Source organism: Hoplias malabaricus, chromosome 12 (assembly GCF_029633855.1).
Source record: "Hoplias malabaricus isolate fHopMal1 chromosome 12, fHopMal1.hap1, whole genome shotgun sequence".
Taxonomy (NCBI): domain Eukaryota; kingdom Metazoa; phylum Chordata; class Actinopteri; order Characiformes; family Erythrinidae; genus Hoplias; species Hoplias malabaricus.
The window spans coordinates 38,882,819-38,901,453 of record NC_089811.1 but is presented as its reverse complement, the minus strand read 5'-3'; the positions used below and the strand labels follow the sequence as shown (position 1 = coordinate 38,901,453).

Sequence of the window (18,635 nt, the reverse complement as noted above, 5' to 3'; positions counted from 1 at the left end):
ATTGTTAACTGAACACGAATGTCATTAAAGGAAACATGTCCAGTTCTTGACGAGTCTTGAATATTAAAATAGTAAAACAAATACAACCTAAAATTATTTGTTCATTAGAATTATTCACATTACAAATTCACTTTTCCTCATAGCAGCTGGGAAACTGAATATTGCTGCTGAAATTAATTGCCAAATTACAGCCAACACTTCAGAAATATATAATACTATTTAAGTGCAATATTTCATTTGAGATTTTTCCAGAATTCACCATCGGGCAGTGAAGCATAACCACCTTACAACAGATTTAAAACTTCCCAAAGTTGAAGGAGAAAGGAAAGGGCTCTCCAGTCCCTTCTGGCTTTTGGGTGAAGGAGCTGAGTTGAGGACTCTTTGAACCAAAGGAAAATTCAAACTGCTCCTCTGAATGAGCCTCTGACTCATGAAACAGAAAGCCTGATAGACAAAATAATGATTTATATATTACATATATTCCAATCAAAACTATGCCATGTTTAAATCTACAACTCACCTGGTAGCTTTGCTTCTGGGGATTTCTACAAGAGACCGCAGTTATATATTAGGATAGAGTCCTCAGCAACATACACACACAGTGTCTAGAGCTCAGTGAAACAATGAATATGAATAAATACCTTGTCACTAAAATAAGTGCTTGTAAACGTGAAAGGTGACTCCTAGAAAACAAAGAGATACATAATTACAACAATTACCAGGTAGTGTAACTGTGCAACTTGAGTCCTGTGATAAATGTAATGATATTTTTTGTTGGTTTTGCCTCACCTCATTTTGACTTGACTCCACATCAAATTCACAGCCAAATCCATGAAACCCTGGGGTGGCTGGTTCAGAAATCATGGATAAAACAAAGGCTGATTTTTCTGAACACTCCTGGTGAGCAGGGGATTTACTGGGGCTACTACTGAAATCAATAACACATCATTTATTTTGATTTATAAACAAAGGTTTTAATATACCAGTCCAGATAGGAGTGAATTAAAGGCCTGAATGTCTAAACCAAAGTAACAGATATGACTGTTGGAAAGAGATATTTTAAACATTATTTACATTTGTATTTATTCTAAGATTTTAAGGAAATTAAATATTTATTTTATTCTTTTAAATAGTTGATAAACATGTCTGTGCTTCTTTTAAACCTGACAGTAAAATGTATATGTGTCACCAGGTTCACTGGGAGCATCTGTAACTATATGAACAGCCTGACCAATGTAGAAACACATTATTTAAAGGTTTTATCCACTAAAATAATACAGAGTATTACGTTATAGTATAGTTCATTCATTCATTGATTCATTATCTGTAAGCGCTTATCCAGTTCAGGGTCGCGGTGGGTCCAGAGCCTACCTGGAATCATTGGGCACAACGCGGGAATAAACCCTGGAGAGGGCGCCAGTCCTTCACAGGGCAACACACACACACACACCCCTACGGACACTTTTGAGTTACCAATCCACCTACCAACATGTGTTTTTGGACTGTGGGAGGAAACCGGAGCACCCAGAGGAAACCCACGCAGACACAGGGAGAACACACCACACTCCTCACAGACAGTCACCCGGAGGAAACCCACGCAGACACAGGGAGAACACACCACACTCCTCACAGACAGTCACCCGGAGGAAACCCACGCAGACACAGGGAGAACACACCACACTCCTCACAGACAGTCACACGGAGGAAACCCACGCAGACACAGGGAGAACACACCACACTCCTCACAGACAGTCACACGGAGGAAACCCACGCAGACACAGGGAGAACACACCACACTTCTCACAGACAGTCACTTGGAGCGGGAACCGAACCCACAACCTCCAGGTCCCAATGTGACTGCGACTGCCCAGTATAGTTCATACCATGTTTAATTCAGTGCTATTCTGCAGTGCTCCTAATTTTAGCAGTCTGAGATATATATATATATATATATGTTGAGTGAATTATTTTGTGCAAGATAAAACTTTAAATAACTGAGCTGTTTCATGAGTCCAAGTCTTTATTCCCTACTTCAGAGAGAATGCTGGAGTGTTCAGCACCGCAGTCATTCTGACAGGGGATGATGGGACTGCTCCCTCATTAGTGCTCTTCTCTATAGGATCTCTTTCATTGTCTTGCAGGTCTTCAACCTCCATCCCCTTCATCATCTCCTCCATCACATCAGACCCAGGGGAGGTGTTCATACAGCAATCCTTTGATAAACATATTAAAGCCCCATTCAGGAAAAGACATAGATTTCCCTAGATTAACTTTAAGCAGAGTAAATATAGTGCTTGTTTTAGTAGTGCCACATCTGCTGGAGTACTAAAAAACAAGCCAACAGGTGCCCACATATTGCCCATAAAGGTTCCACTTAAAAAAATAGTAACTTCATACTGTGTCAGATGTTTCCTCTTGCTGTTTCTGGTCTGTCGCTAGAAGAGGATCTGAAGGACGGTTACATGAATATGAGTATGTTTATAATACATAAAGGTTAAGAAGCTTATGTTTTAATATTAGTGTTGTGGTGTATTGATGTAAATATGTTATGATTACCACTTCTTTTTTCATGCTTTGTCCAAATGGTGCTGCCAATCGCACCCACTTTAGATGCATCTGACTCATCACAACCATCTGCTTGGTCCTTACTCTTCTCCATGTCCTTCTCTTGCATTTCAATTTGAACATCATCTTGCACTATTTCTGTACACTACAAATCAGACGTGCAATAATATAATTGATAAAAATATACTTATATATTTTCCATGCCATCCTACAGCATTGTAAAACAAAGGGTTTTTTATTCAGAGTAGCAGTCAATGGTCAATATGCTGCTAGAATGGATAAAGGAGCAGCACTATTATACCCTACGTACAAAAATTCATTCATTCATTCATTTTCTGTAACCCTTATCCAGTTCAGGGTCGCGGTGGGTCCAGAGCCTACCTGGAATCATTGGGTGCAAGGCAGGAATACACCCTGGAGGGGGCACCAGTCCTTCACAGGGCAACACAGACACACCCACACACACACACACCCCTACAGACACTTTTGAGTCGCCAATCCACCTACCAGAGGAAACCCACGCAGACACAGAGAGAACACACCACACTCATACATGCATCTCCCAAAATAGTAAAATAGGAAAAAACATTCTATGCAAAAGTAAGTGTAAAAGGTTTTATTCCTAACAAGGTTTTGAGCGTTTCTATTGGTCCATTCTTCACGAAATGTTTACATAGCGTGAAGGACTGGGGCTGTGTTCAAATCATGTGGTAAACTAAAAATGCATAAAAAAATGGAGGTACATGTTTTTAAATTGGACAAGAAGCCTTGTAAAAAAAAAAGGCCAGTGTTAACATACCTGAGGATGAAGATGTTCATGGAAGGATGCATCACTTTGAATCTGAGAGCTACCTTCAGTTGGCAGTGTTTGCTGTTCTTGGGACACAACATTCTTACCACTGCAGAAACATATATAACTACACGATAATTGTGATATTTTTTTTAGAAATGACAAAATGTGTACTGAACAGCAAATATACCTGCCACACACGTACTGTTCTCCTGTAAAACATATAAAGACAAGATTACACAGTAGTACACAAAAGGACCAGTTTTGGTCACCGAAAAATCTCTTGAGCAAACTACCTTGGAGCCTTTTCCGCTCACCTTCTTTTGCAATTATTTGCTCCTCTCTGATTAGAAAGCTATTCTGGGTTTCTTCCTTCTCTGCCTGGATGCCTAGGAGCTTCGTAGCCACTGGATTCTTGCTGTACTCCTCTTTATACTGTTGAAAAATTTTGCTGCAGTTTTCAAGTCTCTCCTGGAACATCTTCCTTTAAAGATTAAAAAGAAAGAAAAAAAATGTGGATTTCCTCAATACTTGGTACCGTCACTTATAATCCAGGGACTGAAACTGAATTTGCTTGACGGATTTCATGCTGAAATGGTCTTACATGTCCTGGTTACAGCTGTCCTGTCTTCTCTCTAACTCAGTTTCCAGTGTCTTTTCGTACTGAAGAAGAAGGTCATTCGTTCTGCGAAGACTGGGAGGCATGAGATATATTCTTTAATAAAGTGTTATCTGAATGTTTTAGTCAACAAAAGGAACACGTCATTTGATTTTGCTTTATGCTCACCTCTTTACATTATCTTTGTAAGACTTCACATCTTTCTCCTTTTGTAATATTTCTTCATTAATTTTCTTTATTTTTTCCTGAGTTTCATCAATGAATTTCTTCTTTTCTTGTATGTTGAACTTACACACTGTAATAACATATTTAAAAGGGTAGAGTGTTGTTTTGGGTGTTAAAAATAGGCCTTTAAGATGTATCAGATACAAAATGCGCTGCCAAACTTGCCAAGTGTACATTTAAAACAGTGGTGGTCACAGGAACCAGCCCCCTGACAGGCACCAGCTCACAGAAAATAATTACAGGATTTTGTTATAAATACACATGCTTCCACCACTGTTTTACAAGAACCTTTGTTATGATCAGTAAGGTTTTCATTTTTATCCCACTTTCCACATGGAGTGGCCTCAGGCATGAAACAGCAAAATTGCTACTAAAAATTTTTTTCTTCTCCTGACATAGGCCTACCGTTATTAGCATAGGTACCCCAAGTTCCGGCCAATTTAATTACAATATCGGAAATCTTAGCTAACTGTAAGTAAATAGAAGTACTTTACTCACTCAAATCAACATTTTTCAGGAGTCAGATATGTGTAGATTAATGTCCAAGACTTGCTTGACTTTGAAAGAAAATATGTTTTTAGATAAAAACGCTTTTGTTTAAGTAGGTGCCAATACTGCTAAGATTACTGGCGCCCTCTAACTTCGGCCACCTCCCCTGCTTGTGGCAGTCAAACGAGACAGTTGCTAGGGTTAGGTAATCTCAATGAGATTACGTTTGTCCTGTGTTGGTATCCGTACTCTACATGTAAGGATTAAAATGGCGGTAGATGTTCCCCTCAGAGAAAAGGAAGCTAACCGCTAAGCTAACTTTTACACTGAGGGAAATATCTGTCGCGAAATGTGTTCCACATGCAGTTTTGCACACAATAATTACAACACTGTTGGAGATGCTTAAATATTGTTTAGATATGTGATTTATTGCAAGACTGATGTTTAAATGCCCTACTAAGGCTTGAACCTACGTTTTATCGTTTTACCCAATGCGATTGGCGAAGAGAGAGCGAGCGGAATTGCACCATATATGGCAGGGGCCGGAAATAGGGGACTGTCGGAGTAAGGAGGAATACTGACGGCGATAACTGTTTTATAATTTTATTTCTTATATATAATCACACAGATACAACAGCAAACATGCCGCTATACTAGGCCCCGAATGACTTACTTTGAATTTGCTGGTTCAATTCATCCTTCTTCTGACATAATTCTCTAGTCTCAAGGGCTGATGTGGAAATAAAATAGCTATTAATATCAATATCCTTTGTGAACTACAGAAATATTACACATTCCAATCATAGTGGACAAGAGATAGACGCTCACCTAACTGTAGTAAAAGGCTGTCCAAACCTGTCAAACCTATCTCATTTACCATTATGTAGCTTGGGGCGCTAAGTCCAGCTCAGGAACGATTTGGTCCGTTAATGTTCACGAGCTATATTAACGTTAGCGAGCTAACGTCCTTCCAAAGCTAACCGTCTATATTCAGTTCAGAAATATGTATTAATTTGGCCGCTAGAACAGAAACACAGTTCAGTGCTATTCGGCTAAGATTTAAAATGTCAGACGTAAATGATATGTATGGTATCAAAGGACCACCTTTGATAAACCTTCACAAATATATATCTTGTTGGCTCCTCAGCAATAACAACCTTCTTTGAGCGCGAATTATTTTCCCGCCGCACGTTAAATGGGACGTCTGCAACTGGGGGACACAGCGTACTCTGGTTGGTTTACGTTCAAAAGCTCCGCGTCATTTAAGGGAGTGTAAGGGCACGGTTAAATGTGATGTTATTGGTCAGGACTAGTGATGGGATTTCGGCTCTTGTTGGGGAGCCGGCTCTTTTGGCTCGGCTCTTCATAAAGAGCCGGCTCTTTCGGCTCCTAAATGGCCCTTTGTTTTACCACTTATTTCCACTGGTACAGAACAATATTACCTACATTTTACATGACTATATGGACAAAATATTATTGTTCAATCTTAAAAATAATACATTGTAATAACTCATTGATTGCACTCACACATTCAATTGTATAAATAACTGGATTTTTATTTAAACACCTTAATAAAAATCACTTGTAAACTCTGAAATACAGCCAATGGAACCCAAAAGGTAGGTATTACAAAATAGAATAAATTAAATAATCATCCATTTCTGGGTAATAAAATAAAAAAAATACTCTGCAAAGTGCAAAACAGCAGCATTCAACTGTAGTGATTAAAACAACCACAATTATCAACAAACATTTAACTGATTTAACATTTTCTTCAACTATTTTTTGGAAGGCAGATTGGCATTCAGGAAAACCAAGTGTCTCAGCTCGGAGGGGTTGATCCGGCCACCCGCCCCTCCCCTCCCTGCTTGGTGGTATAACTCTTCGCTGATTGGTACCTTTGCTTGTTGTTCTCTGATTGGTTCAATGACAAGCCTTAGAAAAAAATGTCTCGGTCTTAGACGGGAACCGGCTCTCATCGTTCACTTACAAGAGCCAGCTCTGTGAACCGGTTCGTTCGCGACCGACACATCACTAGTCAGGACAGAGGTTTGGGGAAATGTGGGCATTGGATGAATGATTCAAACTGGCTGGAAGATCAGCTTCATTATTGCCTGAATTTTTGCTATATTTTTTATTTTATTTTTTTTATTTTAATATACATATATATTTATTTGTCGAAGCTCAAGACAGACGCTACAGCCGTGTCACAAATTACTGCCCACTACAGAAATAGTGCGCTGTAGAGCCTCAGCCATTTTATCTTAATGTTCTTATTCTCATATATAAAGTTGACTGCTAGTGTAGCCATTATAAAAGAGACATTTGAACTGTGTACTAATTGTGAATAAGACTTTTGAGGAAACATAGATCTCCTTTGCCTGTAACAGCAAACGTGGGCAAACAATAAAACACAATAAACTAAAACAATTGTTTGGCATTTTCCACATATTGTGAATGTACAGTACCAGTCAAACATTTGGACATCTTCTCATTCAGTGGTTTTTCCTTTCATTCATTCATTCATTCATTCATTGTCTGTAACCGCTTATCCAGGTCAGGGTCACCTTGGAGGGGACGCCAGTCCTTCACAGGACGACACACACTCATGCCTATGGACACAATTGAGTCGTGAATCCACCTACCAATGTGTGGTTTTGGACCATGGGAGGAAACCCATGCGGACTTGTGGAGAACACACCACACTCCTCACAGACAAATCACCCAGAGGAAACCCACGCAGACACAGGGAGAACACACCATACTCCTCACAGACAGTCACCCGGAGGAAACCCACGCAGACACAGAGAGAACACACCATACTCCTCACAGACAGTCACCCGGAGGAAACCCACGCAGACACAGAGAGAACACACCATACTCCTCACAGACAGTCACCCGGAGGAAACCCACGCAGACACAGAGAGAACACACCATACTCCTCACAGACAGTCACCCGGAGAAAACCCACGCAGACACAGAGAGAACACACACCATACTCCTCACAGACAGTCACGCGGAGGAAACCCACGCAGACACAGAGAGAACACACCATACTCCTCACAGACAGTCACCCGGAGGAAACCCACGCAGACACAGAGAGAACACACCATACTCCTCACAGACAGTCACCCGGAGAAAACCCACGCAGACACAGAGAGAACACACCATACTCCTCACAGACAGTCACCCGGAGGAAACCCACGCAGACACAGAGAGAACACACCATACTCCTCACAGACAGTTACCCGGAGGAAACCCACGCAGACACAGGGAGAACACACCATACTCCTCACAGACAGTCACCCGGAGGAAACCCACGCAGACACAGGGAGAATACACCATACTCCTCACAGACAGTCACCCGGAGGAAACCCACGCAGACACAGAGAGAACACACCATACTCCTCACAGACAGTCACCCGGAGGAAACCCACGCAGACACAGAGAGAACACACCATACTCCTCACAGACAGTCACCCGGAGGAAACCCACGCAGACACAGAGAGAACACACCATACTCCTCACAGACAGTCACCCGGAGAAAACCCACGCAGACACAGAGAGAACACACACCATACTCCTCACAGACAGTCACGCGGAGGAAACCCACGCAGACACAGAGAGAACACACCATACTCCTCACAGACAGTCACCCGGAGGAAACCCACGCAGACACAGAGAGAACACACCATACTCCTCACAGACAGTCACCCGGAGAAAACCCACGCAGACACAGAGAGAACACACCATACTCCTCACAGACAGTCACCCGGAGGAAACCCACGCAGACACAGAGAGAACACACCATACTCCTCACAGACAGTCACCCGGAGAAAACCCACGCAGACACAGAGAGAACACACACCATACTCCTCACAGACAGTCACCCGGAGAAAACCCACGCAGACACAGAGAGAACACACACCATACTCCTCACAGACAGTCACGCGGAGGAAACCCACGCAGACACAGGGAGAACACACCACACTCCTCACAGACAAATCACCCAGAGGAAACCCACGCAGACACAGAGAGAACACACCATACTCCTCACAGACAGTCACCCGGAGGAAACCCACGCAGACACAGAGAGAACACACCATACTCCTCACAGACAGTCACCCGGAGGAAACCCACGCAGACACAGAGAGAACACACCATACTCCTCACAGACAGTCACCCGGAGGAAACCCACGCAGACACAGGGAGAGTGAGGGAGGGTTTGAGTGAGGTGGGGGTTGAATGTGATTTTATTTGTCAGGACAGATGTTAGGGAATGTGAGGGCAGGGATAAATGTGGTCTTATTGATCAGGACAGAGGTTTGGGGAAAATGTGGGTGGGGATAAGTGCAATCTTATTGGTCAGGACAGAGGTTAAATGTGTTCTTATTGGTCAGGACAGAGGTTAGTGGGAGGGGGTTAAATGTGAGCTTATTGGTCATGACAGAGGTTAGGGCGTGTAAAGGGAGGGTTAAATGTGCTCTTATTGGTCAGGACAGAGGTTAAATGTGCTCTTATTGGTCAGGACAGAGATTAAATTTGTTCTTATTGGTCAGGACAGAGGTTAAATGTGCTCTTATTGGTCAGGACAGAGGTTAGGAAAAATGTGGGCGGGAATAAATATGATTTTATTGGTCAGGACAGTGGTTAGGGCGTGTAAAGAGAGGGTTAAATGTGTTCTTATTGGTCAGGACAGAGGTTAAATGTGTTCTTATTGGTCAGGACAGAGGTTAGGGCGTGTAAAGGGAGGGTTAAATGTGCTCTTATTGGTCAGGACAGAGATTAAATGTGCTCTTATTGGTCAGGACCGAGGTTAGGGAAAATGTGGGCGGGAATAAATATGATTTTATTGGTCAGGACAGTGGTTAGGGCGTGTAAAGAGAGGGTTAAATGTGTTCTTATTGGTCAGGACAGAGGTTAAATGTGCTCTTATTGGTCAGGACCGAGGTTAGGGAGTGTGAGGGCGGGGTTAAATGTGATCTTATTCGTCCGGACAGAGGTTAGGGAGTCTGTGGGCGGGGTTAAGTGATCTGGAAGAGAAGCGCATCTGCATGTCGGCTGTTTCAGACTCGCGTCAGTCGATTAAAATGAAATAATTTATGGTGTTTTTGTTTTCTGACACTGAAGTCTTTTGCTAATTTCGAGGTAAGGTAAGGGTGCTTTTCGCGCTACACGTTTGTTATGTGTCATGCCCGCTGTCCATGTGTTGTTTGCTTTGTGTTTGGGATTCATGAGATGGACGGTGGGGTGTGATTAAGCGGAGAGGATCATCTGGGAAAACAGAAAAAACAAACCCTTAGCTATAACTGCTAAGCGTCCCTTAAATGTCGGAATGCTCTGAACGAAGTGACTTGTCTCAAATTATTGTGTTTTAGGGCTGAAGATGGTAAAAGAAGCGTATTTTCTACAACATTTACCATCTAGTGATTGTTTGGCTGGAGCTTCCCTTTGTAACAATGGGTCTTTATTGTCTTTACAGCTACCTCAGCTCCATTTAACGGAAAATGGTGTCGTCAAACAAAATCTTAGCCCGTTTACGTGTCTGTTCGAGGATAATATGGGTTTGTTTTTGGAAAACATCCTCCGGTCAAACAAGAAATAGACGTCCAGAAACTTTTTGGCCCCCTTATTTATAAACTGATACAGTGAATGTCAAAATACGGTGATAAATGCAGAAGGAAGGCTCTTACGTTTTTGGTTATTGCTCATATATTTGAAGGGAATGTGTGTTGTCATACAATCAGAGTCTGTAGGCTTTAAACAGAGATGCTCAGAGTTTTCTTTGTGTGTGTGTGTGTGTGTGTGTGTGTGTGTTGGGCCAATGGACAGAAATCCCTAAAACCCTCTCTGGGTGGCTTTCAGAGTTCTTCAAAATGTAGGTTTCTGTTTTGTTACAAAAATTAATTTAAATTCACCCCCCCCCCCCCCCCAGATAAGGAGCATATATCGGTCCACTGTCGTAAAAAGCTGTAGCCCACTGCTGGTCCACCATCGTACCACTCAGATCACTGTCCTGTACCGGATAGAACTCATTTATAATCTCCTCACACAGATTTTACATTCACAGAGACTTTTATTCTGGAAAACACACTAATACAAATATTACCTACAACTCAGAGAGATATAATAATGAGTATAAGTCTGATATAAAATGATTAAATGATAAAAATGTTGACACTGTGCTGATTAAAATGATTTAATAATCTTATTTATAAAGAATAACAAAAAGAACCTAATAAAGGGGGAAAATGTAAATTGGACTGTGAATGGAAAAGTGTTAAAATGTGTTTTTTCTGTTTAATCAGCAGTGATCCGTCCAGAAAACGCTGTGTAAAACACTAGTGGACCTCCAACTCTGCCCTCAGTGGAACAACAGTGGTCCACCGTCTCCTTGCTCTCAGGGTTAAAAGAAACTTGTTTCACAAAAATAAGACTTTAATTGTTAAATGCTGCCTGAAGAACACTGAAGACTACAGTTCAACCACCTGCTCCAATGTGCTGTACTACTGCATTTTTCACAAGAGCTAATTTAGTGCAAAAACTATGCAAACAAATAGAACATATCCTGTCCCTGAGAGCAAGGAGATGGCAGACCACTGTCTGCTCTGGTTTCCTCCCACACTCCAAAAACACGTTGGTAGGTGGATTGGCGACTCAAAAGTGTCCGTAGGTGTGAAAGTGTGAGTGTTTGTATTGCCCTGTGAAAGACTGGCGCCCCCTCCAGGGTGTGATCCCGCCTTGCACACAATGATTCCAGGTAGGCTCTGGACCCACTGCAACCCTGAACTGGATAAGGGTTACAGACAATGAATGAATGAATGGACTTAAAGTCAAGTTCGCTAATGAAATGTGTCCATCACAGTAACAGAATGCTACAATCGTCTGTAGCTATGAATAACACGGTTTGGAAAATAACTGCACAACAAAGTGCCAACTGTCAGTTCTCTTACATTGTAGTTTTATCATGGAGCAAAGCCCATTGGGGGGGGTGGAAGATTCATAGGTCCCCACCAAAGTCGAGCAAAACTACACCATTGCTTCTAACACATTTATCTATAACATGATGAAACCTGCAAGTTACTGTAGATGCTGTGAATTAGTTTCACACTATTTTAATAAATTCACCATTGTTTACCCTGTGCCATGCTTGGAGTTGACAAGTAGCTTCCTTTGCTTCACTTATTAACACTTAGTGATTTTACTTTTTAGGGTGTAATATGGAGCAAGTTGAACCCTCGGGGGGAGAAAGCCCTCAGCTAACCTCTATACGATCAGACGCATCGGGGGCTGTGACGGAGGAAGGAAACTCGGGGACAGGCACGCGGAGGAAACGCAGGAAGAGAGAGCCCCGACCAGAGTCGATCATTGTGTACCGCTCTGACACAGAAAGAGCAGACGGAGAGGAGCATGGAGGAGAAGTGGACACTATGGAGAGAAGCTCAGAAGAAGGGGCCAAGTTTCTCACAACCCCAACAAGCGAAGGTAAAGTCATGTCGGGGCGTCTTCTATATTTAATTTAATTTATTTATTTATATTCCCTCCCCCCAAGCTGCATCTATTTCTGTCCAGCAGGCTGTTCCTCCTGAATAATTTACCCCGAAGGATACTGTGATGAATGAAGCATACTGTTTTCATTCCATTATGCACTAAATATTTCCTTTTTTCAGAAATGCAAGTGATTAATAAAGTCTTTATTAAAGTGTAACACGATAAACCTGACACTTACAGACATTCAGTTTACAAATGTAGTTTGTTTTTATACATATTTCAACATATACACAGCAGACCTTATGCGTCAGAGTAAAAGATAATTATAAAATAGGAGTGAACAGATATTACAGATTGTTTTGATATTAAAAAAACTACTGTAAGATAACAACAGTAATACTAATGGACTAGTGTCTTGTGCAGGTTGAGTTCCTACTTTCAGCCAAATGATCCCATGCAAAGCGAGACCCTCCTAACCCTCAAATCTGCATCTGCTTTTGCCCAACTTTGATGAATAAGTTGTCATTGTTGTATATTGTCAAAATCATCCAATGTTTCTTTTGAAATAAATGGTATAAATGGGGAACTAAGTGTTACAGCCGCACAGCTCCAGCAGCCTGGTGTTCTGGGTTTATGTCTAACTTCGGCTATGTGAGTTTGCTGTGTCCTGTGTAGGTGTCCTTCAGGTATCTATTTTCCTCCCACAATTCAGAAATATGTTGACAAGGTTAGGATGTGTATTTGCCCTCTTTTGTGAGCATGTGAGTGATTTGTATGTCTCGTTACGGGTCAGTCTAGGGTTGAGCCGTAACAGAATGAGGTGTGTGTTGGGATTAGTGTATGAGAAAGGAATAACTGTAACAGAGATGAGAATGTGGATGAAAAGGACACAAACGGAAACACAGAATGTGTAATGAATAAAATATATATAATATTGTAGATGTGATATTTACAATGACACAAACACCAGTGAACTTCGGGATGGCCTTGTGCCGACAAAAATAACAAACAAACACCCCTCCTAACTGACCCACAAACAACTCTAACTTATCTAAGTGAAAACAAAAGGAAACAAAAGACAATGTCTTACTTCACTCACTAGGTATACACAAAAACACACACAAACACACTCTGTGTCTGCGTGGGTTTCCTCCGGGTGACTGTGAGGAGTGTGGTGTGTCTGCGTGGGTTTCCTCCGGGTGACTGTGAGGAGTGTGGTGTGTTCTCCCTGTGTCTGCGTGGGTTTCCTCCGGGTGACTGTCTGTGAGGAATGTGGTGTGTTCTCTCTGTGTCTGCGTGGGTTTCCTCCGGGTGACTGTCTGTGAGGAGTGTGGTGTGTTCTCCCCGTGTCTGCGTGGGTTTCCTCCGGGTGACTGTCTGTGAGGAGTGTGGTGTGTTCTCTCTGTGTCTGCATGGGTTTCCTCCGGGTGACTGTCTGTGAGGAGTGTGGTGTGTTCTCTCTGTGTCTGCGTGGGTTTCCTCCGGGTGACTGTCTGTGAGGAGTGCGGTCCAGGGTCTGGACCCACTGCGACCCTGAACTGGATAAGCGGTTACAGATAATGAATGAATGAATAAATCTAGTTTCAGGAAACAAACAGGGGCAAAACAAACTCATGGTCGAAGTAGAAATGTCCCAAAGTCAACACCAAGAAACACACAGAATTGAAAATGCACAACAAAATCACAAAAGCACAGAGTACAAACACAGCTGACTATTAGCATACACATAGAGGTGTATATGATTCCCGCCGAGGTGACGTAAAGAAAATGGTGACAGACAGAACACATGGACTGGAATCTCGAACTCTAGACGGGTGAACAAACACACGGACTGGAACTGACTGCAGAACCTAGAATTTTACCGAGACACAGAGGGAGAGAGAGAGAGATAAAACATACACATACACAGTGCGGTGTGCATCTGTCCAGGGTTTTTTCCTGCCATGCACCTATTGATTCTGGGTAAGGATGTGGACAGATTGCGACTCTGATGAAGATGAAGTGTTTAGAGTAAATGAATGACTAATTGTGAATGTCTTCCCTTTGTTGTAACAATAACCTAGAATCTTTGGGAAAGCTTTGTTCACTCTAATAATGTTTCCTTCAGTCGAGGGAGTATTTTCACTGCCTCATTGTCCATGGACGAGGGCTTTGTAAACTTCTATCTGATACATAGCATTGGCATGGTGACTGTAAATTCCTGTGCAGCTGATCGATAATATAACACCCGTTTGGCAGTGCATTTCTATTAAGGTTTTATTCAACAGTAAATGTGATCGCCTTTGTGATGAAATTTAAGTAAACACCATCTTCTACCAATTTCTGTGGAGCCATTGTTGTAAAATGAAATAAAAACAAGCATCTGTGGTTTGTTAGTGCTTTTTATTCAATCATTCATTCATTCATTTTCTGTAGCCATTTGTTCAGATGGGTTCAGAGCCTACCCAGAATCAGTGGGCTGGAACACAACCTGAACATCAGTCCATCTCAGGGCACAAGACACTCATACATTCACCTACACACTCACAGCTATGGACACTTAAGCACGGCCAATCCACGTACCAGCGTGTGTTTTTGGAGAAAACTGGAGCACCTGGAGCAAACCCATGCAGACACTGGGAGAACACACCAAAATCTTCACAGATGCAAGGCCAGGCTCGAATCCACACCTCCAGCTGTGTGGCAGCAAATTTACTTCACTGTGCAGCACTGAACCGTTATTTAACTGACAGTGTTATAAAGAAATAAACTAAAAGATTTAGGAGAATTTTACATGTTCATAAACATAATAAATAGTGAAGTTTTCAAATATTTCACAATATGCAGGAAAGTATAAAAGGTATAAAAAGAGGATCAACTAAATGCTCTGCCTTTGCAACAGGGCAAAAACTATTTTTCAGTACAAGAATGCATAAAATTAGAATCACTTTATTGGCCACTGTGCTTGCACACAGAAATTTGTTCTCCACATTTAACCCAATTTGTGCAGTGAAACGCAGTTACATTCACATTTGTGAACACTAGGGGGCAGTGAGCACACATGCCCAAAGCACCTAGGACCTGCCAGCTCTTGGGATCGAACCGGCAACCTTCCAGTTACGAGCCCAGTTCCCTTTCACAATCTGTCGGTGTAGAGCAAGGCCAGAAAGCAGTATTGATCCAGCTGCAATGCACGTGGAGCTGACATGATGCTTCTGAAAACTGTTGTCATCTACACTCTAAGAAAAAACGTACAGTAGAAGTACATTATTGGTCACTAAAGGAACAAAGAGTGTCTTTAAAGTGGTGTTCCCTAAAGGTACATTACATTCCCGTCTCCAGAAATTCATTATAGAACTGTAAAATAAAAGAATGTGTTATAAGTCCTGGACATTAAACAGGGTTTATGAAATCAACACATTTTTTAAATCTACAATTACTATTGAATATGATACAATTATGTTCCCTAATTAATGCTACAGAATATATGCCCCTGAGGGTACCACCACAGAGACAGTTTTTCTGACAGTGGAACACATCAAGAAATTAAACAAAACCTTCTTCCAAAGGAAGAAAGCCCCAGATTAATGCTGTGCAGAAAAGTTGTCCATTCTCTGGACCCAGGTTCAAGTAATTTAACGAGTGTAATTTAAAAAGAATAGACATGTGCAGGCATCAGATTCTGTCTTTGTGTATATTTACCAAATACAGTCGCGTTAGGATGTGAAAAAATAATTATGATGTTGTTTTTATTGCATTTCACTAAATAAATAAATAAATAATCCCAACTTTTCTGGAACAGGGGTTGTGAAGGGTGTGGTGTGTTTTCCTCCTGTCTGCATGGGTTTCCTACCACAGTCCAAAACATCTGGCTAGGTGGATTGATTGTTCAAAGTGTACATGGGTGTGAGAGACACCCTGTGATGAATTAACCTGTGCCGAGTGATTCCAGACCCTCCACAACCCTGAACAGGCAAAAGTGGTTACAGAAAATGAATGAATATATGTTAGATGTAGTGTATATTAATTGTCTGCTGATCAATAATTTCGTCTGTAACACATTTCTCTCTGTTTATTTCCAGGAGGCTGGAGTCTACCTCCCGACAGTCGCTACGTGACCCTAACAGGCACAATCACTCGAGGGAAGAAGAAAGGTCAGATGGTGGACATTCACATCACAATGACTGAGAAAGAACTGCGGGAGATGGCCAGGTCCAAAGAGCGGCTGGACGCTGAATGTGAAGCCGGAGAAGGAGCCAAGCGCTCGTGTGGTTTGGGGGTTTGTCAAGGCCCTCACGTTATACTCTGGAGTCTCTCTTGTGCACCCATTGTCTTCCTCCTCTCCTTCATTACCTCGTTTTACTACGGGACCCTCACCTGGTACAATATCTTCCTTGTGTACAATGAGGAGAGGACATTTTGGCACAAAATCACCATTTGCCCCTTTCTCATCATTTTCTACCCCGTGCTCATCATGGTGGTTTCTTTGTCTCTCGGGTTGTATTCTGCCGTTGTGCAGGTTTCCTGGGCTTTCAGTGAGTGGTGGCTTTCAGTGAAGGACCTGGAGAAGGGCTTCTGTGGCTGGGCCTGTGGGAAACTGGGGCTGGAGGACTGCTCTCCCTACAGCGTTGTAGAGTTACTTGACTCGGACACAATTTCAGGGAGTCTACAGGGAAAAGCCCCAGGAGAAAACGTGCAGACTTCCTCTGTGTGAATGCCTGTCTCCTTGAATAGATTTACGTTCATAGTCAGTGACACTTAAATAGTCCCCATTTTATTGTTTGGAGTTTGTTTACATATGAAGACCTTATCACTACATTTTGTGATAAAATGTAAATTCATGTATTCATGTTCATACCTTATAAACCCACAATCTGTCTGTGAGTGAGTGAGAGACTGGTCTTTGTGAACCTCAAGGTTTGGTATTATTGTTTGCCACTGTACATTAGCTTCCCGATGCACATTTATTCAACACCTTACTAATTTCAGTGAGTTTAAAGGGACTTTGTCCTTTCACTGTCACCTGTGGCATGTATCACACTTTTAATCATGTATTTATGCTATTTATTTTTATTCTATTTATTTTAATGGATTGCATGTCTGGATTATTCACGGATGGTGACAGGAAAGGCTTTTCCAAATATGTCCATGAGGAAAAAGCTTTTGATAATCCTTAAACACTAAAGCCATGTATATTGTGTCAGTTCTAATTTCAGAGTTAAAATAATTTTTTGTGAGAAAGTTTTTTTGGGAAAAATATTGTTCACGTATTGATTTTTATTAATGAGAAATGTATTTTCAGAATATTATTAAAACCATGTTTTTTGCACTCAATGTTGCATATTTTTCTTTGACCGAGCAAATGCCATTTTCTCTAAATAAGTCTCACCATGAATAAATTACAGGTATATCTACATTTCAAAGTGTTTTAGTGCATATCATAGCAAATAAAAATACTTATAATATTTGGCTATTTTTCTTTACATTGTGTAAAAGGAGAAAGTGATGTGCACTTTTATTATTATTGTTTTTAATATTTTGCCTAGATGGTTTTGATTTAAATGTATATAACCTGATTGAACTTAAAACAGGTAAAATAGGCCTAGAGTTAAGATGTGTGTAACTCCCCCTTTTATATGTGCCTCTCTGGACTCATCATTTTTGCCCAAGTGCAGCATAAACAGCCACAGGATCATTAAGAATATGCAGGGGTCGGACAATGAAAGTGAAACATCTGTCATTGTAGTGTGGGAGGTTTCATGGCTAAATTGGAGCAGTCTGGTGGCCAATCTTCATTAACTGTACATTGCACCAGTAAGACCATGTGCATCCAATGGTTCAAACATTGTGTCCTGAAGGCGGTGCCGTGTATCAGGACGACAATGCACCAATACACACAGCGAGACTGGTGAAAGACTGGTTTGATGAACATGAAAGTGAAGTTGAACATCTCCCATGGCCTGCACAGTCACCAGATCTAAATATTATTGAGCCACTTTGGGGTGTTTTGGAGGAGCGAGTCAGGAAACGTTTTCCTCCACCAGCATCACGTAGAGACCTGGCCACTATCCTGCAAGAAGAATGGCTTCAAATCCCTCTGACCACTGTGCAGGACTTGTGTATGTCATTCCCAAGATGAACTGACGCTGTATCGGCCGCAAAAGGAGGCCCTACACCACACTAATAAATTATTGTGGTCTAAAACCAGGTGTTTCACTTTCACTGTCCAACCCCTGTATTTGCCACATAAAAAAATCTGTATTAAAATTTCTAAATAGTTGCTAATAATGATTTATTAAACCATTATCATTAAGTTAATGATTTATTAATTATGATTTAGTAAACCAATTTGGTAAAAGGAAATATCTCATAACATTTTGTACACAGCTTGAGTTAAAGTGCTTACTTTCAGTGTGACATGCTCTTGAGTATGAACATACACCCGGTAAGTTTGTGGACGAACTGAATGAATAATAA

At 41.5% G+C, this 18,635-nt stretch overlaps 2 protein-coding genes across 5 annotated transcripts; one reads left to right on the top strand and one right to left on the bottom strand.

Moving 5' to 3' along the window:
* Window positions 1-241: 241 nt before the first annotated feature.
* Window positions 242-5,936, bottom strand: LOC136710391 (protein SIX6OS1). 3 transcript variants are annotated; one of them, XM_066685879.1, is made up of 14 exons: window positions 5,517-5,936; window positions 5,362-5,418; window positions 4,143-4,269; window positions 3,960-4,049; window positions 3,673-3,839; window positions 3,546-3,567; window positions 3,365-3,464; window positions 2,557-2,710; window positions 2,398-2,447; window positions 2,032-2,213; window positions 790-928; window positions 642-683; window positions 521-545; window positions 242-444 (listed from the first exon to the last, which is right to left on the bottom strand). In XM_066685879.1, the coding sequence occupies exons 1-14, from the start codon at window positions 5,566-5,568 to the stop codon at window positions 296-298; spliced, it is 1,356 nt and encodes a 451-aa protein (XP_066541976.1). In that variant the 5' UTR covers window positions 5,569-5,936; the 3' UTR covers window positions 242-295. The 3 variants fall into 3 exon arrangements, with proteins under 3 accessions (XP_066541976.1, XP_066541977.1, XP_066541978.1); XM_066685880.1 differs by having other exon boundaries at window positions 790-925; XM_066685881.1 differs by lacking the exons at window positions 5,362-5,418; window positions 5,517-5,936 and adding an exon at window positions 4,698-4,815.
* Window positions 5,937-9,704: 3,768 nt separating this feature from the next.
* Window positions 9,705-17,419, top strand: tmem169b (transmembrane protein 169b). 2 transcript variants are annotated; one of them, XM_066641209.1, is made up of 3 exons: window positions 9,705-9,836; window positions 11,901-12,173; window positions 16,241-17,419. In XM_066641209.1, the coding sequence occupies exons 2-3, from the start codon at window positions 11,909-11,911 to the stop codon at window positions 16,870-16,872; spliced, it is 897 nt and encodes a 298-aa protein (XP_066497306.1). In that variant the 5' UTR covers window positions 9,705-9,836; window positions 11,901-11,908; the 3' UTR covers window positions 16,873-17,419. The 2 variants fall into 2 exon arrangements, with proteins under 2 accessions (XP_066497306.1, XP_066497307.1); XM_066641210.1 differs by having other exon boundaries at window positions 9,711-9,841.
* The last annotated feature ends 1,216 nt before the right edge of the window (window positions 17,420-18,635 follow it).

Bases quoted from the DNA above. Each gene is read 5' to 3' on its own strand.
- LOC136710391 (XM_066685879.1), bottom strand. From the start codon at position 5,568: ATGGTAAATGAGATAGGTTTGACAGGTTTGGACAGCCTTTTACTACAG. The intron at 4,050-4,142 runs GTGAGCATAAAG...CATGCCTCCCAG, and splicing joins TACAAAGATAATGTAAAGAG to TCTTCGCAGAACGAATGACC. The intron at 2,214-2,397 runs GTATGAAGTTAC...TGTTTATCAAAG, and splicing joins AAGAGGAAACATCTGACACA to GATTGCTGTATGAACACCTC.
- tmem169b (XM_066641209.1), top strand. From the start codon at position 11,909: ATGGAGCAAGTTGAACCCTCGGGGGGAGAAAGCCCTCAGCTAACCTCT. The intron at 12,174-16,240 runs GTAAAGTCATGT...GTTTATTTCCAG, and splicing joins CACAACCCCAACAAGCGAAG to GAGGCTGGAGTCTACCTCCC.